The sequence below is a fragment of the Marmota flaviventris genome, chromosome 4, assembly GCF_047511675.1.
Source record: "Marmota flaviventris isolate mMarFla1 chromosome 4, mMarFla1.hap1, whole genome shotgun sequence".
NCBI lineage: Eukaryota > Metazoa > Chordata > Mammalia > Rodentia > Sciuridae > Marmota > Marmota flaviventris.
The window spans coordinates 11339484-11366349 of NC_092501.1; the positions used below are offsets into that span (position 1 = coordinate 11339484).

The 26866-nt window shown below is 35.6% G+C and overlaps 1 protein-coding gene and 1 non-coding gene across 8 annotated transcripts; one reads left to right on the top strand and one right to left on the bottom strand.

The window, feature by feature from the left end:
• Window positions 1–1141: 1141 nt before the first annotated feature.
• Window positions 1142–21141, top strand: Tial1 (TIA1 cytotoxic granule associated RNA binding protein like 1). 7 transcript variants are annotated; one of them, XM_071610854.1, is made up of 12 exons: window positions 1146–1716; window positions 8265–8361; window positions 13762–13911; window positions 14141–14195; window positions 14352–14439; window positions 16318–16393; window positions 18042–18150; window positions 18548–18643; window positions 18885–18969; window positions 19207–19330; window positions 19513–19571; window positions 19668–19757. In XM_071610854.1, the coding sequence occupies exons 1-11, from the start codon at window positions 1685–1687 to the stop codon at window positions 19528–19530; spliced, it is 930 nt and encodes a 309-aa protein (XP_071466955.1). In that variant the 5' UTR covers window positions 1146–1684; the 3' UTR covers window positions 19531–19571; window positions 19668–19757. The 7 variants fall into 7 exon arrangements, with proteins under 7 accessions (XP_071466957.1, XP_071466955.1, XP_071466954.1 ...); XM_027930054.2 differs by lacking the exon at window positions 19513–19571 and adding an exon at window positions 20763–21141 and having other exon boundaries at window positions 1162–1716; window positions 19668–19807; XM_027930055.2 differs by lacking the exon at window positions 19513–19571 and adding an exon at window positions 20763–21141 and having other exon boundaries at window positions 1164–1716; window positions 13813–13911; window positions 19668–19807.
• On the bottom strand, window positions 11506–11578 carry Trnaa-agc (transfer RNA alanine (anticodon AGC)). The gene has a single exon. It is a non-coding gene; the product is annotated as a tRNA-Ala (tRNA).
• Window positions 21142–26866: the final 5725 nt, after the last annotated feature.

Genomic DNA, 26866 nt, shown 5'->3' on the forward strand with positions numbered 1-26866 from the left:
CAGACATTTTACCCATAGATGCTGGCCTCTGAACCCTTTAGCTATTCCCATTGAGTCTTATGGGGCTCGACTCCTCTGTCAACCGTTCTATGAAGTCCTCCAGGTTAAAATCTCCCTCCCCACCAATTGACAGTACCATGCGTTGCTGCATGGTTGATGGTGCCTACAAGATTAGGATCCGATGGTACCTGCAGAGGTCTTCAGAAACAACTCTGTTAACTGAGAACTGTCAGGTCAGGCAAGAGACAAGTCCTCTCTTCATCTCCACCCTTCACTCATCCACAAGAGCAGCTACAAATTGTGTGCTTTTTCCTGTCGGTGCTGAGGAGGTAAAGAAGCATACAGAGAACTGGTGTGTGTGTGTGGGGGGGGGGGGGGGCTGCAGAGCTAATTTGAACGTGGCTTTCCACTTCTTCAAGCAAGACTTCCTTCCCCACATGGCTGATGTCTGTAAACACAACCTTAAATCTATGCATTTCTGTTAAAAGACTTTTACTTCTACGATTAAATACGGGGGGAAGGAGGGCAAGTCATTCAAATGGACGGTTGCTCGTCTCACCCGCTAACCCGACGAGATATGAAAGGTAGGCAGCCCTCCGAAACATACAGCAACCTACCAGACTATCTCGGCTAGGAATTCCTATCTGCGGGAAAAGGCGCCCCAAAGACGCGACCGGCCCCTGGGGAGCCCACGGTCCGTCGAGTCCCGCCAGGTGCCCGCCAGGCCAGCCTCTCTCGGGCCAGGCGCGAGTTGGCGGTTGATGACCGCGGGCCAGCCGTTCTGCCTCCAGAGGAAGGCCGGCAGGGCCTGATAGCTCTGACAACACGCGGAGCCGGCGCAACGCCTGGGCCGCAGTTGAAGAAACCGCTCTTGGCCAGGACGGAGGCGGAGCCGACGCTGACGCCCGGCCAACAGAAGGGCCTTAAGATGCCTGGAGCGGACCTGAAGCCGCCCCCGGCGCGAGGCACGCTGGGACTTGTAGTTCACTTCCAGGACAGCGACTCTCCCACTCGGCCGGCCCGCGTTTTACCGTCGCTTGTTCTCTTCCCTCCCCTCCCGGCACGCCGACTTCCTGGTGGCCGCACGCCCTCACGTACGACTACACTACCCAGAAGTCTCTACTGCGCGTCCCGGCGCGGCGCGGGGTCTCCTTCGGACTCCAGTTCCCAGAAGTCTCCTGGAAAGTGCTTCCCTCGCTCCTTCCCAGGACCGCGATTCCCAGAGACTTCACTTCACGACGTTTCTCTTTTTGCCCGATCTCTGCTGGAACTGGCTGGGGTTCGGTCGGACGGCCAGCAGACAGGCTCTCGGCGACAACGGGGTCGTCGTGAACCGGCACAGGGCTTGCTCGGCGGCCTGGCTTTCTGCCCCCCTCAGCTCTCCCGGGGCAGGCCGTCGCGGCTGGCCTGAGCGGTGACCTGGCGGGCTGCGCCTGCGCCCTGCCCCGTTTCCTGCCTGGCTGGTGGCGGCGGCCATTTTGTTCATCCTCCTCCTCCTTCTGCTCCTCCTGGTTGGAGCGCAGTGTCCGGAGCGGGCTGGGGGGAGAAAGCCCTAGAGCAGGGTTCGGTGCCTTTTCCTCTGTCCCCAGCCGGTGCCCGGAGCCCCCCTCCCCTTCCTCCCCACCCCCTCCCCTCCCCAACCCTGCCCTCCCCCTTGTCCCGGGATCGCTCCGTCGCACCCACCATGATGGAAGACGACGGACAGCCCCGGACTCTGTGAGTACCCGAGACCGGGGGTGCCGGGAGCCTAGAGGCCCGGGCACCGCGGGACGCTAAGGGAGGGAGCAGGAGACAGGGGGCCGAAGCCGGGACTCTCGGCGGCTCCCTGGCTGGGGCGGCGTGGACGCTAAGTGCATTCCTCATGTGTCCCCTTTTCCTAGGGAAGGAAGCCCTCCCTGCCCCCAAACGCAGTCACTTCCTGGGGTCTGAGGCTTGTCCCGACCTTTTCCTCTCGCGCCCTTCTTCGCGCACCTTTCCTAGGCCTGGCTTCTGCATCCGCTGAGGCTGTCAGGCCCGAGAGAGCTTCTGCTCCCCCTGTGCTTGGGGGCCCTGGGCTGGGCCGGGAGCTGCCGGTCCCCACGGGGGCTGGGCCTGGTGGGGGTGGGACTGGGGGTGGGACCGTCGCTGCATCCCTTGCGGGCCCGGAGGAATTAGCGCTCACGCCCTCCATGTCCCGGGCTTGAGGCGCCCCCGTCTCTTTGCCCGAACTCGGCTCTCGGAGGAAGCCAGACACTCTTCAGCCACGGGAGCCCCTTGTCTCTTTCTGCCCCACGTGCCCCCGCCCACGCTGTCAGAAACACCCGCCCAGCGCCCGCTACTTTTGAAGTGCAGGCGGAATGCCTCTGGCCGCTGCAGCATCGCTCCCTTCTCGGAGAGCGAAGTTTACTTTGAGCGCGCCCTGCGCCAAACTGACAACCAGTTGTTACACTCTTTTTTGCTGTTTGGTGTTGCCGCCTCCTAATCGGTGTGTCGAAATCATCAGAATCAGATAGAATAATGTCTTCGTTCGCTATACGATGCGTGTTTTGGGGGCGCTTCTTTGGTCTTGCTGTTGCATTTTGCCCAAAGCCCAATCTAATGAATGGATTTCATCTTCCAACCACCTAATTCGATTTTTCCTTCCTTTTCCAATGAAGAGTGATGACTCAGCAATTACATTTCTTTCTGAATAGCGTGGCACTCTTTTTCTTCTCTTGTATCTTTTTTTAAAATTTTTATTTTTAGTCTGAGTTATTTCTAATTCAGTGTTTAAATTGCGCACCTTTGGCATTCCCAGCCTCTGAGGCCCAGTTCTCCTACCCTGAGTTACAGGGAGTCCAATCTCTGCTTTGTTTCCCTTGCCTGTGCCTGATATTGATATGATCAGAGTTCACTTGGCTGGGTTATCTGCTGGGGAAAGTACTTTTTGGGGAATAGATGAAGGTAGATGGACACTCAGGAGGTTGATTAGCTTCTCAAAACTTCACTCCTACCAAAAAAAGTATACACTCCCTAAAGAAGGTAGACTTCTGTGTTCAAACTTGATTTTTTTTCGCCTGTATTTTCTTTTTGTTCCTATTTCTTTTAGTGTCTTACTCTAAAGTACTTGTCATCCTGTTTTGGGAATTTAAGGCCAATTTAAGCACATCTACTACTTGAATGAAAGGCTTGCTCAGTAGAACTTTTTTGTGTTGTCTTCCATTTTTTGCCCATCTTCCCAGAAAACAGAATTAGGACAAACTTGAAATTTGTCCTCAACATCTGTTGAAGCCAAAGCTTGGTAGTTAACATCTGGGAAAGTTAGATTTAGGGACTATCATGTATTTAAGGAAGATAACAGTTATATTGTATCTGAAATATCATCATCGCATCATAATAACTATTGAATAATTGATAATTTCTTATGGTTAATGTCTCATTTAATTGTATCATTTGTTCCCAAGAAGAGGAATTCCTGGTTTTGTCCTTCTAAATAATGTACTTTTTCAGTATCTTTCATTCATATAGTTATCTATGCATCTGCCTTGTTTTCATTTCTATTGTACCTTCTCCAGTAATCTAATAAGCTAATTCTTTGTTACTTCCTACCACTACCTTTTCCAGTCTCTTGTCCTTCCTCTGAAACATACTTAAGTTGTCTGTGTTTATTATATTTATCTAAAAATGTGACATGTATACATAGGAGTAAATAAAAAATCTAAGCTCTGTTATTTCTCAATGTAGTACATGTTTACAACTCTCCTTTATTCTTCCTTTTTCCTTCTCCCACTTTTCCTCCATGGGAAGGTTTTTATTGTTTAAGATAAGGACTGCTACATCTTCCTAGGTCTTACCCCTTAAGCACTTAGTTCACTGCTGGGAACGTAAGAGGTACTTAATAAACATTTTACAATGATTATATTTCTCTCATTAAATCAGTTTTAAGTCCCTTCTTAATAGTCCTGATTGATTTAAATTATAGGCAGACATTATTGTCATACTTTGTGCAGTTGATTTGTGTGTGTGTGTATATATAATATATATATTAAAACCTTCAAATGTAAAATCTTGAGATAAAATCAAATGTTTCACAATTCAGATTTTTGCAAGCATTTAATAAAATTAATGCATAATAATTTTTAAAAAGTATACATTTTATATATTTCTGAAAGGGCTCTTTTAGATACAAATAATGTAATGGAAACTGAACATGATTTTAGAGGTTGTTATCTAGTAAGGTTTGGTTTTGTTAGTTTATGGAGATCCTATGTTTTGCCTTGTGATCTATGGATGAGCTTTTCAAGTGGCTAGTATGTTTTTAAAGAATGTACTCTTAACAAAACTTATCTTAAGCTGTTTTCCTTAAAATGCCTGTGTGTTACTAGTGAGGTTTTTTTCCTGCAGACACACACAAGCTAAGACATATGGTTCTATCTTCAGAAAACAATATGGTGTTTATAGCCTAGGTAGGTCTTTAAATATTCATTACCTACAGTATTACTAATTTATTTGATGGTATTTAAATGGTATAGAATTGCTTTGATGTTGAGCTTAAAGTTCTGTTTATCATATAGTTGCTTTAAAGGACTGTTTTTTCATTCTCATTTGACATTTATTTTGGGATATTATGTATTGGCTAACTTGTGATCTTAAAAAAATAAACAAGATCATGCTGTGTAATACTGGTGTTTGAAAGTGGACAAGCCTTTAGGACATAAGTTGCAGGCTTGTGTGTATTTTTATAGTACAGTGATTTGATCCATGGTATATCTGAATCTACAATATGACACTAAATTACATTAGTGTTACACTATAGTTTATTTTACTCAGCTATTTGATGTACCAAAATCAATAGGAATTGTGGTTCTGGGATAATAATAATCATGTTATATAATGCCATCCTTTGAGGCTATTGGTTCTTCCTGATACTCACTCAAAAATAGGGAAATCTATGATTTAGAGTATAATATGAACATCTAAGAACACAGCAGAAGGAAATACTATAAAATCTAGTTATAAAACTGAGTAGCTATACCATGGATTTGGCTAAATTGTGGCTGTAATCAAGCCCTTCATTCAATTTAATCATAGATTTTATTGTTGCTGTATTTTTTTTAAGTGTGTGTGTGTGTGTGTGTGTGTGTCCGTCCCTTATAGATAGATGGTCAATTCAATGGTACCACCTGCACCTTTCCTCCTTCTGACCTCCTTCCACAGTACTGACAAACTGAACATTCATTAGCTGTCTATTAAAGGGTATTGTTGCAAAATCTCTTGTATAGGAACTTGTCAAGAACAAAAGCAAAAATGTTAGTTTTATGGAAATATGACCATAGTATTTTGTGTAAAACTGCTGGTAATTTTAGCCTTGGTAGGGCTACTCTTTGCAGAGAGAGCACATTCAGTGTTGAAAACTATCATTAGTCTCCTGTAAGTCATGATGTTCTTTAACTTAAAATTCTGCCCAGTTGGACATATGAAGTAGTTTGGCAGTGTGAACTTCTGCCTACTGTGAAACTGCCAAGTCTCTGGTCTCAAATTGGATTTTAACCCTAATGTTAGGATAAAGGTATCATTTTCAGTTTTTAATACTTCATTTCCTGTTCTTAGAAGACAAAATAGAGTGTCAGGTATGCCTTTTTTTTTTTTTTTTTTTTTTCAGTGAGATAAAAAACATTTTGGAATTTCTTAAGTGTTCTCTCTTTTGAATTGACCTCTCACTATAAGAACTCAAATCATTTGTCTTTTTTGTTGTTTTATTATTTTGTATAGGTTCTTCAAGTAGAATTATATATTTTAAAAAAAAACTTGAAATTTTAGAATATGTTGACTACTTCATAATCAAAGCAGAAAGAAAGTGAAATATAGAGGCTGTCATTTGAAAATAAAAACAGATTTTCAGTAAACTACCAAAAGATGATGCTTACTAGGTTAACAATTGAAATTTGTCTTATTTTTATTAGTATTTATTTCAGGACAGGTTATTTCATGATAATGTAAAGGTACTTAAGCAGTATAGTAAAGTGTTTTAAAAGCTACAAATTGTGCCTCTATTAAGTATTATGCATGAAGGCATATGTAAATACATGAATTATATAATTCTGAGTAAAAGAAAAAGCAGTCTGAAATTTGGGGGAAATTATATAGTGAATTATGTTCTTTTTATCCTGGTAAATTAAGATGTTCTACATGTTGTTATGGAAGGCCTTTTATGTTACTTTTTGTAATTTAGTTTTCTGCTTTTTTGTTTTGAGATGGGGTCTCATAAGTTGATGAGGCTGTCCTGGAACTTGTGATCCTCCTGCATCAGCCTCCTGAGTTGCTGAGATTACAGGCGTGTGTCACCATGGCCAGCTCTTTTAGAAATAAATTAACTAGCCCTTTAGGTTAGATGAACATAGAATTTAGAATATTAGCATCACTTGTTCATTTTTCTTATAGATACATCTCCTGTGTTTAAAAAAAAGGAAAGAAAAATTATTCCATGGATACAGGCTCACAAATCCCTGTGAGTTTAAAAAAAAAAAAAAAAAAAAAGGAGGCAGTTGTCTCTGGCTAACTCAGAATTCTTTAATCTTTCACTATTGGTGGAAAAAATAAGTCATTGCATTGGCCTACACTTTTAATAATAAGGAAAAAATGGCATACTGGACCAAAACCAATTTGTCAACTGTTTTGATTTTCTATTTAAGTAATATAGGACTTATATTTCAGTTTTAGAACATATGTCCTACGGTTATTAGTACCCATTAGGGTGAAATTCTTTTTTTTTTTTTTTAATATTTATTTTTTTAGGTGTAGATGGACACAACATAATGCCTTTATTTATTTTATGTGGTGCTGAGGATTGAACCCATGCTAGGCGAGCACTGTAACTCTGAGCCACAATCCCAACCCCTAGGGTGAAATTCTTAATCTTAGCTTTCTCAAATCTGTTTTTCCCTTTTAGTATATTCCATCTTAAAGCAGTTATGTATTTAATGTGGCAACTATGTTGCAAAGCTTCTTTTGGTCTCAGTACTCAAGTTTCCAGATGTTATATATTATGGTTAGGAAAATAAAACTTATATCCATTTACCTTCCAGAAGAAACTATGTTAAATTTTACAAGTACTTTTTAGTTTATGAGGTTTGTTCATGACAGAAGTAAGTTTTAGGAACTATTTGCTGAGTACCAGAAATATTCAAAAGTTTGACAGTATACTGACATAATTGAATCAGTGTGCAAAACATAAATCAAAGTGGCATCTCTTGGTGGTAAAGTAGTGATTTTTCTTTATTTAAAAAAAATTTATACAAAATGTGTATGTTTAATCTGTAATCTGGGAAAAAAACCCAAATATTTAAATATCTATAGTCAACAGTATATCTGAATTGGTCTCAATTTTTCTCTGAATTTCAAAGAAGTCTTTTATGTTTGCTTTATTTGTTACCTGCATAAAAATGCATTTTTTGTTGATTCTGCTTTATTTACTTATTTGTGTGTGTGTGTGTGTGTGCGCTTGCGTGTGTGTAATTACTGGGGATTAAACCCAGTGGTTTGTGCATGCTAGGCAAATGCTCTACCATTGAGCTACATCCCCAGCTCTTTTTATTTTATTTTGACACAGGGTCTTGCTAATTTGCCGGGGCTGGCCTTGAACTTGCGATCTTCCTCCCTAAGCTTCCTGAGCAGCTGATTTTACAGGCGTGTGTCCTCACACCCATCTCAGATGCATTTTTGACCAGAAAAATCTTATTTTACCTTATTCTCCTAAAACAAAGCAATGAAGACATACCATTTGCAAACAGTCTTATTTAGCCAACACTAAAACAAAACTCCTCCATTCTTTATGTGTTTTGCTGTAACTTTATTCATCTCTGTTCTTTGTTCATGTAATTGCCGTGGTTGGCATTTTTAAATAAACCCACTGTATCTCTAATAACTTTTTATGATAAGTTGTTTTAGTATTTGTCATATTATGTCTATGCTATGAATTATTTTGATAGAAATTGTCATCATGAGACTGGTTAGAATAAGAAAATGATATATAGGGTATAGAATAATATATATGCCTTTGGGCATATGTATTCATATATAAGATCATATTGATTTGTTCTTTACAACATCTTTGAATTTTAGTGGGAAAGGAACAATTGTTTTCCTTAATAAGGGTTAATCTTACTTTGATAGGATCAGGCTTACTTTGAAATTTTTACTGAAGACACAAGAAGTTAAGTTGAAAAAAAAGGTGATAAATTAAATGATAACACAGAGCCAGAGCTAAAGGTAAATTGCTGATAATATATATATTTTTTCTCATTCAGATACGTAGGTAACCTCTCCAGAGATGTGACAGAAGTCCTTATTCTTCAGTTATTCAGTCAGATCGGACCCTGTAAAAGCTGTAAAATGATAACAGAGGTAAGATCTTCCCAATTATATGTGCTCTCAGTTAGTATGATGTTGAACATTTTGAAATTTATTGGTTGATTAGTATCATTTTTTAAAATTTATTTTAAGCCTCAGGTTATTCTGGTGGAGAGATCAGTGACTTATTTGATTTGGCTGGTAAATGAGACTTGGAATGGAGTCTTGAAAGGGCAAAGTTTCTGTGCTCTTATTCTAACACAGTCATTCTTTGTGATGTAGTTATCTCTAAGTGATTTTACTTGTAAACAGCTTATCTCAGAATGGTGAAAAACTTGATGGTATATCGTATAATTCCAATTAGAATGTTAATAATTCAGGTAGCATTCATTTAAAGTTCAGGAATTGGTGTATGTGAAAGAATATTAGGTTATTATGTGCATAGTAAAGCAACATGTGTCATGTGCATTTTTAGTAAATATTAATGATCACACAACTTAAGTAGTTAGGCATTTAAATTGTTAGAATAATTTGTTGAGGCTGGGCATGTGCAGGCGCTGGATTCAGTTGACTGTAGTGATACCCAATGATTCACATTTTAGTTATTCTTTTCTTCCTGTCTTTTTGTTTGTTCATCAACATGTTTTTTGACTATTATGTACCAGATACTGCGGTAAGTACAAAGGATACAGTAGTGAATAAGACAATTCCAAGACCTTTAGTACTTCACAGCTTAGTAGGGAAATAGAGAAGTTAACGGGTACTTAGAATATAAAATAATAATGTATGCAGTGTGGTTCGAAATCAGGGAGGCTTCTTGAAGATATTAGTATACAGGCTGAAACCTAAAAATATAATAGAAACTGACCAGAAAGGAATTTGGGGAAGAAGCAGTTCTAATTAGAAGAATGTTGGTCTGGGCTGGTAGACAGAACAGGAATGCTTATAAGAGGATAAAGGGGGGAAAATACAAGTCTGTTTTTTATTAGAAACCTGTATTCAATAGTAGCATGGTTGGAGTTTAAAATGGAGTTAGTTGTAAGACATCAGAAGCTGTGATAAGGAGTCGGTGTTTTATCCTGAGATGGGGATCTGTTAAAAACCTGTAAAGTGCACTGGTTTTTTTTATCTTTCTTAACTCACTATAGTTATTAATCTGTGCTGGTATATTTTCCTTCTTTCTTTCCTGACTTTATTCATTCATCTTTTCATAAATAAAATGTCTACATTGCACTAGGCACTCTTCAAGGCACTGGGCATATAATGGAGAGGCAGAGAAAGGAGGTTCCCAGGCAAATAGGGATAAGAGTCATGATGAGAATAAAACAGTTCTGTGATGATTGGAGGGTTGGTGCTATGTAGGATAGGTAGGTGAGGGAAGATGTCATCTCTTTGAGCTGAGACAGTAATAACAAACAAGATGGTGCCTGTCTACAGTAAGAGCTGGAGGCAGAGGAAAAGCAAATTCAAAAGGCCTCGAGTTTGGGGGTGGGGCTGTGCTGTGGCTCAGAGGTAGCACACTTGCCTGGCATGTGTGAGGCACTGGGTTCCATTCTCAGCACCAACTTTAAATAAATAAAATAAAGGTCTATCAACAACTAAAAAAATATTATTTAAAAAAAAAAAAGCCTCGAGTTGGTAATGAGCTTGTGTTTGTGGAACCAAAGACCAGATGGCTGCAGTCTGGTGAGTGATGGAGGATAAGTGGTGGGAAACGAATCTAATAAGGTAAGCAGGATTCAGAATCACACAGGGCGGTATGGGCCATGACAGAGTTTAGGTTGCAGTGGCAGACCTTTGGAGGGGTTTTAATAGGGGGATGAAGTGCTCTGATTGGCATTTTTAAGATTACTCTGTGTAGACACTGTGGTATAGAGAAGGATCGCAGGAAGCAAAAGAAGGAAAGAAACCAACTGGGTTTACTAGTCTAGGTGAGAAGTGATAGGTTCTTGTGCTTTAGAATATGATGGATAAAAATAGGGGTAGATAAAGTTTGGAATATATTTTGAAGATAGAATTAATAGAACTGGATTGGCTGTGGGATATAAGGGAAAGGAAGAAATTAGGAAAGACCCTAAGATTCTTGTTAGTACGATTATGTGGGTGGTAATGCTGTTTACCAAAATAGGGATGACTGAGCAGGGCACAGGTTTGGGAATTAAGCATTCTATTTTGGTTGTGTTAAATTTATGTATTAGATATCTAAATGATCACTGTATATGGGCAGTTGGATTAACTAATTTGGAACTCTGGAGAGACGAGTGTTGAAGCTTGCAGCAGTATTTGAATCTATGGGACTAATTGATAGCAGAGAAGAGTAAAAGGATTAAGGTCTGAGCCCTGGAGCCTGGAACAGCTCAGCATTTAGAGTTACATTCCGACTTTGAGTTAAGGAAGAACTACCTTCAGAAAGATCCTCCACTGAGGAAACAGGAAAACTGAGTGTATGGTAGGTTGAAGAGAAGAGAATGTTTAGAGGAAGGGGAAGGTAGTGGTCGGCTATTTTGAATTCTGTCTGGAAGTCAAGATGAAAACAGAAAAGGGGTTGTAGAGGTGACAGAGTCATTGGTGAGGTAATCTCAGTGACATGCTTGGGTTGGAAGCTTATAGGAGGGGATTTAGGAGAATGGGATATGAGAAAGTAGAGTCTAGAAAATTTTTGAGAAGCATTTGATAAATGTTTTAAAAATATTTTTGAAAATTCTATATGTATACATAACCATTTGAGGGTTGAAATGATTTGAAATTCGAAATTTTATCCATATTCTAGAACTCCTAGATTTGAACTTGTAAATATAAAACCTCATATTTCTGTCTTGACATTTATGTCATCCAACAAAAATAGGTGACAACACTAATTAAGGTAAGGACCTAACTGAAGATTAGAGTGTCACTTGGTGGTGGTGGTATAAATGGGAAGCTTATAAAGGGCATGGACTATAATACAGAATCTTCATCTAGGCATTTATTTTCCCTTCATAATTTTTTTCCAGTATATGAAAAATCTTTTTCCCCCTTAATTTTATGATTTTTTAACTGTAGATATTATAGATTCTAGCTTTCCCTATATAATAAAATAAAATCTATTCTACATTCTAAGGCAAACATTATATATATATATATATATATATATATATATATATATATATATGTGTGTGTGTGTGTGTGTGTGTAAGTGTGTGTGTGTGTGTGTGTGTTTGGTGGTGCTGGGGATCGAACCCAGAGCCTTGTGCATGCTAGGCAAGCACTCTACCAACTGAGCTATATCCCCAGCCCCAAACATTCAATAATTTTAACACCTCTGACACTTAGGATTTGACTTAAAAAAAAAAATCAGTTGTGCTTTAGATGAAATGCAGCACGATACGAGCATATATGTGATGTGACTATTTAAATACGTGTGTACAGTTTTTTCTCTTATCTGTGATTTTTTTTTTCCCTCAGTTTTGGCTGTGGTCAACCTCAGTCCAAAAATATTAAATGGAAAATTCCAGAAGTAAAAAATTGAAGTTTTAAAATGCATATAGTTCTGAGTAGTGTGATGAAGTTTCTTGCTGTCCTGACCAGGACATGAACCATTTCTTGTCCAGTATATACATACAGGGATCTGGCTTACTACTAGTTAAGTAAATTTGATATTAGTGTGCATGTAATACACTAGTTTCTTAAAGCCTGTTTAATTTTTTTCATAGTTCTACCATTGGACCCGCATATATTTTGCCATAAATATTAAGTATTTTCTTTAGAGACCATCAGGGCTGAGGAATAGAAGGAAAAATGGACCAGCACAACTTTAATTTTTTAATTTACTTTTAAATCCATCAGAAAATGTTTCTGATAAATATTAACTCTTTTCACAAGAGGAACTTAAGTGTGTGTTTCTATTTGGAGTCTTTCCCCCCATTTCCTTTCTCTACTTCTAAAGAACAGTGTTCACATGTCTGTGACAGTAAGATCTTGTGTGAGAGCCCATAGTTTTCTTGTCAATGATAATGATCCTACTTTTTTTTTGCCTCAAAAAATTGCCTCTGCGTGCTGGGGTTGGGCTCAGAGGAAGAACGCTTGCCTAGCATGCATGAGGCACTGGGTTCAATCCTTAGCACCACATAAAAATAAAATAAAAGTATTGTGTTCTCCTACAACTAAAACATAAATGTTAAAAAATAATTGCCTCTGGTTGCTTTGTCACTATTGTTTAGACATCTTATTTTTTTTCTAATTTTTATTTATTTATATGTGTTGCTGAGGATTGAACCCAGGGCCTCACACATGCTAGGTGAGCACTCTACCACCAATCTACAACTCCATCCTGTAGACATCTTATTTGGGATTTTTCTTCTAAAACGCTCCTGGAATGATAAACAGTGGTTGTTTTAAAGGTCTTTATTTTATCTGGTATTTTTATTCCTTGTAGGTCAGCCCACAATTTCACATTTTAAATATATTTTTAGGGCATTTCACATTGAAGAGTGAATGTTTTTAATCTTATATTAAAAAAATTTTTGTACAGTTGTGCTACTGTCTAATATAGACTGCATGTTATAAAAATTTATTTTTGTTGTTAGCACTACTTTCTCACCCTCTTTATAAATATGTATTTGCCAACTACTATCAAGCATATATTTAACAAAGATTTTTATATATTGGTGTTTTTGTGATGACAGAATATATATATAGCTTTATCCTGGATTCTCCTCACCACCACTTTTTTTTTTTTTTTTTGCAGTATGGGGGTCAAATTCAGAGCCTGGTACATGCTAGGCTAGTACACTACCACTGAGTATACCCCATTACTCTCCTGGACTATTGGAATATTTTATTCAGTCACATTTTTAGCAGTTATTTTCTAGTTCGCTAGTGTATTTTTTGGACTTTGGAAGACCACATTTAAAGTATATAGAATCTCCAGTACATTAGACTGTTTTGAAGGATTGCATTTTTCTATTGTTATTCTTATCCAAAAAAGGAATACATATAATCCAGTCTCAGTAGTAATACAAAAACACTTCTTATTTGTGGTACCAGTCCTGGTTTTGATCAGGAAATAAAGCTTATAAAGTTAGTTCAATTCTGTATCTTTTTATAGTACTAGAATACAGTTTGGGAAAGATTATGATACATTAGTAGAATATAATCATTTCAAAATAATTTTTGGAAGAGGAGAGCAATGATAAAGAGTGATCCTCATCAAATCTGAGTTTGAGGTTTGGTTTGGCCTAATCTATTTCATATTTAACATACTTCACTAGAATTCTATATTTTAGTTTAATTCTCAAGGTTATGATTCCATACTGCTTTCTGTTTAGTACAGTAGTGCTGTGAGGCACAAAGTGAGGTTTAGCTGTAAATCTTTTTTTTTTTTTTTTTTAAGCGTTAGGCTTTCATAAGCTTTTGCAATCTCACTTTGTACATTCCTAGCTATCAGTAATGTTTTTTCCTGGATTTTCTTCTCAGCAACCCGATAGCAGAAGGGTCAACTCTTCTGTTGGATTTTCTGTTTTGCAGCATACAAGCAATGACCCATATTGCTTTGTGGAATTTTATGAACACAGAGATGCAGCTGCTGCATTAGCTGCTATGAATGGGAGAAAAATTTTGGGAAAGGTAAGGTAATAGAATGGTGACGCCTTATGAGTACATATATTTGCATGTTTATATTCTTTCTTAGCAAGTTTTTAAACAGATATTGAACTGCTGATTGATGGTTTTGCTTTATTCAGCCTAGTGCTTTTACAAAAATAATCCGCTTGATAAATGGTTTATTAAGTGGTAAGTGTTATAAATGCATAATGACATGCTTAATAATTGTATTAAATATAATCTTTATTTTTAGGAGGTCAAAGTAAACTGGGCAACAACACCAAGTAGCCAGAAAAAAGATACTTCCAGTAAGTACTCCTGCTGCGTTTACTGTGGAAGAGTTCTGAAATTTTCCTGGCAGCATTACCAGCTTAACTAGGGTTTTTTTTCCTCCTTAGTGTTGCCTAAAAAAGGTTTAGTAGCTGACTTCTTAAGTATTTGATTACCAAATGCTCTGATTTCAGATCACTTCCATGTATTTGTTGGGGATTTGAGTCCAGAAATTACAACAGAAGATATCAAATCAGCATTTGCCCCCTTTGGTAAAATATCGTAAGTATCATAATCAGTACTACACTCAACAGTGATAGGCAAAATTGTATATGATTAACTTGTATTGGAAATAAGATTTTCTTTCTCTAGTTAGTGTACTTTTCTTTTGCTTTTTGATTTTCTTTTTTTGGTTTTGTTTTTTGAGTAGATGTTGTTGCAAATGTTGCTGTCATTTCAATGTTTTGGGGTCTTGTTTTCATATAATCCTGTGTATAATATGTTTTAAAAATTTAAGTGATTCTGTTTGTTATCTTTGAAGCACATGTTTAGGTGGTAAAACTTACAAAGTCCAACTTTTTGTCAAATGTTAAGAAAAATGGGTTAACAAAAAGCAAATGTGATTATACTGTGTTACACTTTTATTGGAGGAATTGATAAGTGGGGGAAGTAGTTAAATCTTTGGGTATATTGGTAAAATTGAAAATGTTCATGTTTAAATGTGATGATAAATGTGTTTTGATATCTTAGGTATAAGTAAAAAGTAGTACTATTACAGTATTAATGTTTCATGTCTGAATTATAATGTGGGACTAATTAATAGATGTTTTTTGTTAGTGATATTTGATTCTGCTAGTAAGGGGACAAATATGGTTTGATTTTTAACAAAATTTATGCTCAAATTTTACTGTTACTTGATAACTGTATTGGAAAATTAAAAATGGTTATAAGTTGTATAAAGTATTTATCACCGTTTGTCTTTCTAATTAAAATCAGTGTATTTGATATATTTCCTGTAGATGTAAATTAAACGTTTTAGTACTACTTTACAGAAACGTGTTTCAATTAAGAACAACAACTTTTTTCTTTGTATAATTTGTTGTTCTGTAGATTTAATTTATTTGAAGGAAAGATTTAATTCTTAATTTTCTATTTTGATATTTGCTTTGCTTTTTAATCTAAATGTGGTAAGTAGTACTGTTTTAAAAATCAGTATAAAAATAACAGGTTGCTGTTTTTCAATCTTTATTTATACCTGAGACCTGCAGTTTTCTAAAGTCCAAGTCACAATTAAAAGTAATAGCATTCTGGTTATTTTGCAGAATTGCTCATAAGAATGGACAGGATCTTGAAGGCTAACTGCAAGGAACTGTGCACACTGGAACTCAGTTGTAGATTTTTTTTCTCATTTCTATTTATTCTTATTATACATTATTTATATATACATATTTTAGTATTTACATTTTAACATTCTATATTCAGTGGAGTTCTATATTTCCAATCATTTTAACTTACTCACTAAAATTTCTGTGTAAATTTGTTGTTTTCGTACTGGTGTGCTTAGCATTGTTGTTAGTTTTTTATTCTCCTTTCTTAAATTTCTGAAAATGTCAATTTTTCAAAATTTACAGCTGCCCAAACTCCAAAATGATGATAGAGAATTGACCAAGAAAAATAAAGAAATCTGTTAACAGGCCATGTATGCCTTTTTAATTCCTATTTTTTCCTCTTTTTCAATTTTTTAATATTTCATATATTTTGTATCACTAGGCAGAAGACATTTAACTATTTAGAGATTGCATGGTAAAGTAGTTAGCATTGTTACAGTAATTTATAGAATCAGTAAATCTTAGAGGACACTAGCAAATAGAATATTAGAAAAGGAAACTATTGTTCCTATTAAGCTTCAAATTTGAGCATTTAGTTTAGAAAGCACAGGCTATTTGATTAGGTTGCATGTTTATTACATGTTTTTGTCCTACTGCTTTTTTCTAACAGGTAAAGAAGCATTAGGGAGAGTTCAGGAATGGCTGTAGTTAATTAGGGCTAACTGGAATTTTATTTTAAAAAATGCTCACAATACAGTGTGTGTGGTTCCTTTTAGTTTTTATTTTGAGGGTGACTCTTACTTCCCTCATTTAGCTGTGCTTCTTTTCACAGGGATGCCCGGGTAGTTAAAGACATGGCAACTGGAAAATCCAAAGGCTATGGTTTTGTATCTTTTTATAACAAACTGGTACGTTCTTTCAACCCAATTTAAATTTAAAATATATATATGTTTTTAGCAATAGAGGGACATAACTTTGTTTATTTTTATGTGATGCTAAGGTTCGAACCCAGTGCCCTCCTGTATGCTAGGCTGGCACGCTACCACTGAGCCAAACCCCAGCACCCAGTTTAAATTCTTTAATTCTAGATTTAATCACTAGTTAATACACAGTAGCTGAAATTTGAAAGTGCTTGGTTATTAACTACAAATCCAACCTCAACATAAATTTTTTTTGTGTGTGTTAATAGTAGAATATAATTCATTCTTTCATAAACCTGAAAGTAAATAGCTGAGATAGGGTGATTACACTCTAAGGACAATTATTAAACTTGCACTTGTGCATTAATGAAGGTAAAATGTGTTATAAATCAAGCGTAAGACTAGGACAAGTGAACTAATATGGAAATTTGGAGGGGGAAAATAAATTATATTGAGTCTTATTTTTTTGTCAGGGTGTGGGGAGTGCGGGAGAGTCCTGGGGATTGAACCCAGGTCTTTTTTAATTTTTATTTTGGGTCAGACTCTCGGTGTTGGTGAGGGTCTCACTGAGTTGCTGAGGCCAGCCTTAAATTTGATGATTCTCCTTCATTGATTCTTGATTCTCCCAAGTCCCAGGGTTTCCAGACATGCGCTACTGTGCCCAGATTATATTCAGTCTTAATCATGATCTCAGTTTTCATTCTTTATTTGAAATTATCCATACTTTTATAACTGGTATGTTATTGAACTGAAAATTTAAGCAATTTTTCTTGAATGACTTTTTTTAAGAAAGATGATGTACCAAAGTACCTAAGCATTTGCATTTATTATAATATTCAGTAATAAAATAGAGTTTAGTTCGGTTTCAACAACTTAAATTACCTACATTTTATTGAAGGGGTATGATAAAATTACCAGTTATATTCTATCTTTGCATAGATTAATCTCAGGTTCATATTAATTTGGATAACCTAAGCTTTTTTGTGTGTGTGTGGTGCTAGGAGTTGAACTCATGGCTTGCGTAATAGTCAGGCATTGTACTGCTGAGCTATAATCCCTCACCCTAAACTTATTTTTTGTTGATACATTTTTTAGCATTATAAGTCATAATTTAAAAGTCTTCCATCTTAAAATATTTTAAATCTCATGTCATAGTCATAACTCATACTAATAGAATACATTGTAGATTTTGAGGGGTAGGCAATTTAGACTAATGTTTGTGTTTTTAAATTTTCTTCAGTAAATATTACATTATAAATCAACAATAAAATTAAGATATTTGATTACTTTGTCTTATGGGATTTGTTTTTATTAAAATGTGTGTATTTGAGGAACTAAACCTTAATTTTGGGTAATCAGTAGGATTATGATTTTTTTCATATTTCAATTATGATAAATGTTCCTTTACATCAACTTAAATGCTATTTTCATAATCTGCAATCAACAAATTAAAATAGCTTTATGATTAATTCAAGTTCAAATTATTTTCTTGTTAATTGTTTAGTGAGTTAATTTACTGTTGAAATTTAGTGAATCCAGCAGTGCCAACTTTTATTTATTACTGGCCTTATATACCATTCCGTTTTGTTTGTGATTGCTCTCTCTCTCTCTCTCTCTTTTTTTTTCCCCCCCATAGGATGCAGAAAATGCAATTGTGCATATGGGAGGTCAGTGGTTGGGTGGCCGGCAAATCAGAACCAATTGGGCCACACGTAAACCACCAGCACCTAAAAGTACACAAGAAAGTAAGCTATGTCTGTCACATATGTTAAGATTATGGATTATTCACAAACCACTTATTTCTATATAAGATTTAATTTCTTAATATTTAAATTGTATGGGAAGACTTATTTTGTCTTGAATTTTATTATCAAAAACAATTGAGATTTGATGTATTTTGTGAAGATGTGAACCACCTGATTTTACAATCAAATCATAACATTGAGAAAAAATTATATTTTCTTCTTCCTGAGGTGTATCTTAACAGTATATAAATAATTAGTAAGACTATGTGTGTGGTGCTAGTCATCGAACCCAAGACTTTGCACGTTAGGCAAATGCTCTGAGCTACACCCACAGGCCAGAAAATAATTTTATAACATTGTATAGCAGTCAGTATTTTTCTTTTCTTTCTGCATGTAGATAACACTAAGCAGTTGAGATTTGAAGATGTAGTAAACCAGTCAAGTCCAAAAAATTGTACTGTGTACTGTGGAGGAATTGCTTCTGGGTTAACAGGTACAATGTTTGCTTTCCTAGTCACTTTCTTTGTGGGGCTTCATTATTATTAGTATGAATTTTTAAAATACTTTTTAGTTATCAGTGGACCTTTATTTATTTATACATGGTGCTGAGAATTGAACCCAGTGCCTCACACATGCTAGGCAAACGTTCTACCACAGAGCCACAACCCCAGCCCTATTAGTATGAATTTTATGATGTATAAGAACCCTAAATATTATATTCATATGTTTTATAGATCAGCTTATGAGACAAACATTTTCACCATTTGGACAGATTATGGAAATAAGAGTTTTTCCAGAGAAAGGCTATTCATTTGTCAGGTAATAGTCTATTTGTAATATCATTATTAATCTTATATTTGATTTACTCCTACACTTGTGTTATTTGACCCTGTCAAGGAATCAGGTTTTTATTTTAGTATTTCTTTACAATATAGAACTTCTAACTACATGATGTAATTTAAGGGAAATACCAATTTATAGTAATGAACTAATGAGTTTCTGTATTAAGTTCTTAAAAAAAAAATAAGACAAACATGATTTTTTTTTTTCTCTTAGATTTTCAACCCATGAAAGTGCAGCCCATGCCATTGTTTCAGTGAATGGTACTACGATTGAAGGACATGTGGTTAAATGCTATTGGGGTAAAGAATCTCCTGATATGACTAAAAACTTCCAACAGGTAATTGGATTTTTCATAGTACTTTTTAAGGTTCCATCTTATATATCTACAATACAAGCTTTGGAAACTAAAATAAACAGTAAATAAAATAAAGCATATATCTACTTTCAGTTGATTGTATTAATGCTATTTCAAAATTGATTTTGCGGTATTAACTGAATCTTAATACTTTCTTTTCACAGGTGTCACCACCCCAATAAACTTAGACAATGATAAATAACAGAGTCCTATTCACATAAGGGTGCTTACTTAGTTTTTCTCTTCCTTGTCTCCCACTCTTTCTTCAAATACGGTGTTTCTTACTTGTTTCTTAAAACAATAATTTGCTTTTTTCTAGGTCGATTATAGTCAGTGGGGCCAGTGGAGCCAAGTATATGGAAACCCACAACAGTATGGACAGTATATGGCAAATGGGTGGCAAGTACCGCCTTATGGAGTGTATGGACAACCATGGAATCAACAAGGATTTGGAGTAGAGTAAGTTGTTTGGGTTTTTCCATTGTAGACACAGAATATAGTTCTGACAAAAGAAATTTAAAAATGTATTTTTCTAGGGATGATCTATTTAAACTGTGTATATTGAGGTATTTGGATTATAAACATAGAAATAAATGTACTGAAATGTGATTTATAATGTTAAAAAATTACTTCTCTTTACCTAGATGGAAAGGGAGGTTAGGGGTAACCTATTAGTATAACCTGTCTTTGTAAGCAGATGGTAAAATTTGACTTAACATTTCCAATGATACTTTTATTTGTCTATTTTTGTATGTATAAAAGATTTTTTTCTAGATAAATTTGGAAGTTTGATGATTTTATGCCATTTGGCATGTGTGAGAAATCCTTCAAATAATGTGATATAAAATATCTTACATTTTATTGTTGTTGATAGAGTGGGTTGGTTCTCCCAAGTTTTTCCCCCAGGCCAGCCCAGACCTTTACTTTTACTGGTTCCTTCTTTTGAGACTCTTTCCAACTTGAACTTGAGTTTTTAAATTTTCTTATAAATTCGTAGATCATATATGCATTTTTTTAAAAAATCACTCTTGCGAGACGTGCTTAATTATGGTGTCCTAACAACTTAAACAGTGGGATGTACATTCTATACATGTAGCATTTATTTATTTATTTTAAATATTTATTTTTTAGTTTTAGGTAGGCATGATATCTTTATTTTACATTTATGTGGTGCTGAGGATTGAACCCAGTGCCTCATGCATGCTAGGTGAGCAAGCTACCACTGAGCCACAACCCCAGCCTCTACTTGTAGCATTTATTTCTTTGATCTATTTAATAATGTAGGTTGTTGATTTCTTCTAGTTGTTTATTCTGTGATTGGACTGCTTAATTTTTCTATAAATGTATAGATGATTTTTTTTTTTTTTTTTTTTTTGTCTTGTGTTTGCTGAAGATTTTTTTTTTTTCTTCCAAGTCAATCACCTTCTGCTGCTTGGATGGGTGGATTTGGTGCTCAGCCTCCCCAAGGACAAGCTCCTCCCCCTGTAATACCTCCTCCTAACCAAGCTGGATATGGTATGGCAAGTTACCAAACACAGTGAGCTGGGACTCTAAACAAAATTGTAATTCATGATAGGCTTCGATTTCCTGTGACACTCTGAAGACATGAAAGTAGACATCGGAAAATGAAAATATTTATTTTAAAAATTGAAATGTTTGGAACCTTTAGCACAGCTTTGCTTTGGTGAAGGACACATGTCTTCTAGTTCTGCCTTTTTAAGTTTTTGTTCATGATGGATATGAACATGATTTTTCTTTGTGTACAAAAACTAAAATAAAGTCAATAAAGACAATTCTGACTACAAATTTTGATATAATAAGAGAAATGGGTAAATACATTTTGATTCTTAGATACTATTCCATTTTTATCTTATTGTTCAGTATTTTAACTCACTGTGTTTTTAAACGAGCAAAAAAGGGAGGATCTTGAAAAACTGGGAATCACATAATTTCATCCTGAATCCTGATACTCCCCTCCCCTACCCTGAGGTGGACCACATTTGAAGTCAGCAGAAAAAAGTGTGATATTCAGAAGAAATGCATGATTTTGGAGTCGCTTTGGAGGAATATTTACTTTATGCCTAAAAGAAACTGAAGCCAGACTGAAATTTTGCAACCTAAATAAGGAACAGCGTTGTCTGAGTTCCTTGAGCAAATGTTGGTTGGTCCTCATTAAGACATATTTTTAAAACTTCAGAAAGTGTTATTAAAACTGTAGTATATTACATTTCGTTTTGGGGAGAAATTCCAAGTATGGTGTTTGTATTAAAGTCAGACAGTCATACTTGTGCTTTTACATGAAGTTTAAATGATATACATTGTAAATATTGAATACAGTGTTTAAAAAGCATGCTTCAACATAGAAGTAGCAGCAATGTAATTATTTGAAGTAACACTTAACATACTCCACTGCATTGAATGCAGTGGATTGATAAGAATGTTAAAGACTGACATTTCCAAGGTTGGCTATCTATGTAAAATTAAAATGACACAAATTATTACACAGAAAAGGCCTTAATTTTAATTCAATATGAATCTTTGATGGATTAGTACATTCTAAAATGTCACTGGAAATTAGATTTTCGTTCTTTGCTTATACATTATTTGGTATGTAAATACCTTGATTAAAACCTGTAAAACAGTTTCAAGGTTCCTATAAGTTGTATAGCACAAGTGTTTTTTAAAAATCTTGGGGTGTTTTTAAAAATTAGATATATTTTGCCCAAGAATTTTTTTAACAAGATTGCTAAAACATCTTATTTAGACAGTTTGATGTACCAATTTATAATTGGATATTCAGTTTAAATAGTACACAAAGTTGTGACTTTTATTTTTGATTAATTTTTTTTTCTTGTGGGGAGTGTGCATGGGATAACAAGCCTGGATAGAGGCTTGAGCTGTATGTGTGCAGTTTGTAAATGAATCAACTGGAAAGATGCAGAAAAGGTTGAGGTTTGTTCCAAGGTATTTTTCAGTCTATGTGGATAAAATCTGCCTCAAATTTCTATAAAACAGGAATGTAAAATAGACAAAATCTTATGTGTTTAAATTGTGACAGCTAGGGGGTGCACATGTTTTGGCAATGTATTCAAATATTGGTCTGGGCAATTGAGAAAATAGCCTTTTACAGTTAAGTAGTATGATGTAACTGGCATTCACAAATTGCCATTTTTTAAACCTTTGAGGTCTTATAATTAACTTGAAAATAATGATGATTTTATATATTGACGACCACAATTATTTTGGTATTACTTTCTTCCTTTTCCCATTTAAAAATATAGCCAAGTGTATATTCAGCATAAAAATACACAGGGTCTGAAGTTCATCTTTGAGCCAAAATTTTTAAAATACCTTAGTTTTAACCACCATATTCATCTTTTGCACTTTTATTAGTAAATATAGCTTTGTTTCTTTTGCTCATGCTATCTTGGGGGAATGTTGTTTTGGAAAAGTTACTTTATATTTTTAGGGAGACACTTAAGAATTCACATCGATTATGTTCCTGAGTTAAAATGTTCATGAATATTTATGAAACTTGAATAACTAAAGACTTTTTTAACTTGATAAATGCCCACTAAACTTCCAGGTTGTTTTTTTTTTTTTTTTTTTTCCTCTGCCAGTAAATTAAGTGGCTTATAGAGATAATGAACAGCTAAGTTTGGCTGCAATGTTTCCTGGTTTGTATATTGTGACTTAATTAAATTATCCAAACTAGTTATATTGCCACGGTAAGCGCCTGACTGAATTGTCCTCCATCTTAATCTGGATGAAAATATGATTTCATGATCAGTTAATTGAAGTTGTTTCATATTAAACAATTTTAAAGCATAAAACTACTTGTCTGAAAGATGCACCATTTAGAAAATGCAACTGTCAAGCTTACAGACTATTTTCTAACACAAATTGAAGTCAGCGCTATTTTAATCCAGTTTGAGCCTAAGAATCGTTGTCTTTTCTTTCCCATGTTCATTAAAAACAGCAGCAGAGATTCTTTGGCATGCAATGAAATGTTTATTATTTCGAAATTATTTCAAGATTTATTTTGATGATGTGTTTCTGCCTGCCATCTTCTTTGCTTAAATTATCTCTATCAGTATTTCCCCCATGCCATTCCCATTTGGTTTTTATTTTTATGTCTACTGGCAGTGAGAGGCTAAAATGACTGGCCAACTAAAGCCAAAGCTGTAAACCACAGTTAAAGTAAGTCTTTCAATAAAGACTAGACTATATGATAAGTGGCTTTTTCTTATTGTCGTTTATTACATAATTGTATTTTCTAGCCTACCATGAAATAAGCAATTTGGTTTTAAGTTCAGTAAGATATAAGAAGTACATATATACTCAGGATTTATTTCTATGTTCTGTGTATGTATTTAAAAGGACATTAGCCTTGTTGAATTAAATTTTAATCTGGATATGGAAGAATAGAAATTTGCATCCTTCTCATGTGTTCTGTTGAAAATTATAGTAAAATTTCATTAATTTGGGGCCCACAAATAGGGAACATTTTAACTTGACTAGGCTGATCCTTGGTAGCATCTATGTAAAAATCATGCTTGACAATTAAAAAGTGTGAGGGGGTTGCGGATATAAAGGGTCTAGACACTTATGACTTTTTGTTGTTGTTTGGGATTTTTTTTGTTTTTGTTTTGGGTGCTAAGATTGACCAGGGTGCTTTTTCACTGGGCTACATCCCCAGTAATTTGTATTTATTTATTTTTAATTTTGAGATAGGGTCTTGCAGAGTTGCTGAGGCTGGTCTCAAGTATGCGGTCTCCTGCCTCAGCCTCCTGAGTTGCTTGGATTATAGGTGTGTGCCACTGTACCTGCCTAGCTGTACTAGACACTTGAATTAGGTATGCCTCACTTAAGTCTTCCAGCATCTGGGCTTCTACTTAATACATTATAAACATTAACTGTATTTTTGGTATGTTTGTAAAGATGTAAAAACTTTTTTAGTCTTTTACTAGTTTTTAAGAGCCTTTATTTACTTTTTATAAATAACCTTATTTTATTTATTTATTTTTTATGTGGTGCTGAGGAACAAGTCCAGTGCCTCACACATGCTAGGCAAGTACTCTACCACTGAGCCACAACCCCAACCCCTTTATTTACTCCTTAAGTGGTTCAAATGAGTGAAATTTTGTTTAAATATACGTTTAGTGATAAAATATTCTAGTAATTATGTTCATATAGGTTATATAATTTATATTGCTATTCATTCCATTTTTTAAATAAAGAAATAATGTGAGTAATTATAGCTTTACAAATATGTTGGTGCAGTGGTGCATGCTGGTAATCCGTCTTGGAGGCTGAGATGGAAGGATCAAAAGTTCAAGGCCAGCCTCAGCAATTTAGTCAGGCCCTAAGCAACTTAGTGAGACTTTGTCTCAAAACAAAAAGGGCTGGGGATGTACTTCAGTGGTAAAGCACATCTGGGTTCAGTACTAAAAAAAAAAGTGGCAAAGTAGTGTGGCGTCTAAATGCTATATATATATATATATATATATATATATATATATATATATTTTTTTTTTTTTTTTGGCACGGGGGGGGGGGTACCAGGGATTGAACTCAGGAGCACTTGACGACTGAGCCACATTCCAGCCCTATTTTGTATTTTAATTATAGAGACAGGGTCTCCCTGAGTTGCTTATTACCTTGCTTTTGCTGAGGCTGGCTTTGAACTCAGGATCCTCCTGCCTCTGCCTCCTGAGCTGCTGGGATTATAGGTGTGATCCACCATGCCCAACTAAATGTTATATTAATATGAAACCTGGACTTCTGTTTTTTTACTGAAGTTGGGTTCATTTGGAAAGACTTATAGCTAGGTGAGGTACTATAAATTCATAAGGTACTTTGTGCAAATATGTCCTTTTATAGAGCAGGAATGGCTTTTGGGTTTAGAATTGCTTAAATATAAAAGGTGTTCAATTTAGGATATAGAGGTGAGGGAACTACGTATATGTATTTATTACCTTATCAGGGATCGATAGTAATTGATCCTTTAAGAGACCCATGCTTTTATTTGGGAGAAAGATTAGTTTACATAATTTTTTTTTTTATTTTATTTTATTAGTTTACATAATTTTTATGTTTTGTTTTTTAAATAGGAATATCAGGGTATAAATTGACAATGAATGCACTGAACTTTGTTTCTCAGGTGTTATATTGGAAAAGTGATCCATATTTAAAGTGTTTATGTGTGTGCATGTGAGCCATCGATCAAACTCGGCCTTGAACATGCTATCCTTTTTCCCTGAACTATACCCTTTCAACATCTCCTTGCTCCCTGCTTTCTATTATTGTTATTATTATTATTATTTTATTATTATTATTATTAAAGAGAGGATCTTGCTCTGTTGCCCAGGTTGGCCTTGAACTACTGGGCTCAAAGGATCCTCCTACCTCACTTAGCCTCCTGAGTATTGGGATTGCACGTGAGTACCCTGTACCTGTCTTCATATCTAGTGTCCTAAAGTCAACTTGGAAAGTTCACAAAACTGAAGTGCTTATGCTGAAAAGCAGTCTCTCCTGGTTAAGCTGTCCAGTTGTCGAACTTGCAGCTAAGCTTGACTTGTCAGTAGACCTCTTTTGACTCTTCATTCTTATAGATTTTGCAAAATCCTGGTTATTCAGTGATGCTGTAGAATTAATTCATTTTGGCCAGGCACAGTGACACACGCCTGTAATCCCAGCAAAACAGGAGGTTGAGACAGGAGGATCCCAAGATCAAGCTGGCCTCAGCAACTTTGTGAGACCCTATGTCAAAAATAAAAAGAACTTGGAATATGATTCGGTGGTCTATTTAACCCCTGGGTTAAATTCCCAGTACACCTAAACAAACAAAAAAATGCATTTTTAAAGTAAACCAGATTTTACTGTATATAACTGGTATATCCTAACTTGCTCAGCCGTGATACTTATTTTTTTTTCCTGTTCTTTAAAAGAGAAGTCAAACTATACTGGCAAAATGGGTGTGAAATATTTAGCCATGGGCAACTGTGTATGGTCTAAGGTTTGATATTGTATACATTGCAGTTTTCACATTCAGATTACTTCACTGATAAAAAGTTGAGTTGAATTGTTCCTTATGTGGTTTATATAATTGCTTTTGATCAACAAAAATAAAGCAGGTTTTAATATAGATAAAAAAGTTTGAAATTCCCTATTTAAATCTTAGATTGTTTCCTTTTGAGAAGGAGTAAAGTTGAAAACATTTAACTGATTCCATTGGGTAGGTTATATTTTAGCACATGGCACAGCTTATGCTTTGTATCTGTTTAATGAAGATTTGGACTAGGAAAGGAGTGGTAACTAGAATACTAAAGAAGAAAGTCCTTGATTAAGGAGAACGCTGACATTGGACAATCCTAAGGAGGGATAGATAGTAAGCTATTTGTGATAGTAAGCTATTATCTAGTTAGGTGTTGATATAAAAAAAATTACTGGTTTAAAACTGTACATACTTTATCAAGAGGATTGAGAGACTTATTCATGTCATTAAGAATAAAATAT

Excerpts from the sequence above, each read along its gene's own strand:
- Tial1 (XM_027930054.2), top strand. The coding sequence starts at position 1,685 with ATGATGGAAGACGACGGACAGCCCCGGACTCT. Across the intron at positions 16,394-18,041 it reads TATCTTTTTATAACAAACTG|GATGCAGAAAATGCAATTGT; the intron begins GTACGTTCTTTC and ends TCCCCCCCATAG. Across the intron at positions 18,151-18,547 it reads ACCTAAAAGTACACAAGAAA|ATAACACTAAGCAGTTGAGA; the intron begins GTAAGCTATGTC and ends TTCTGCATGTAG.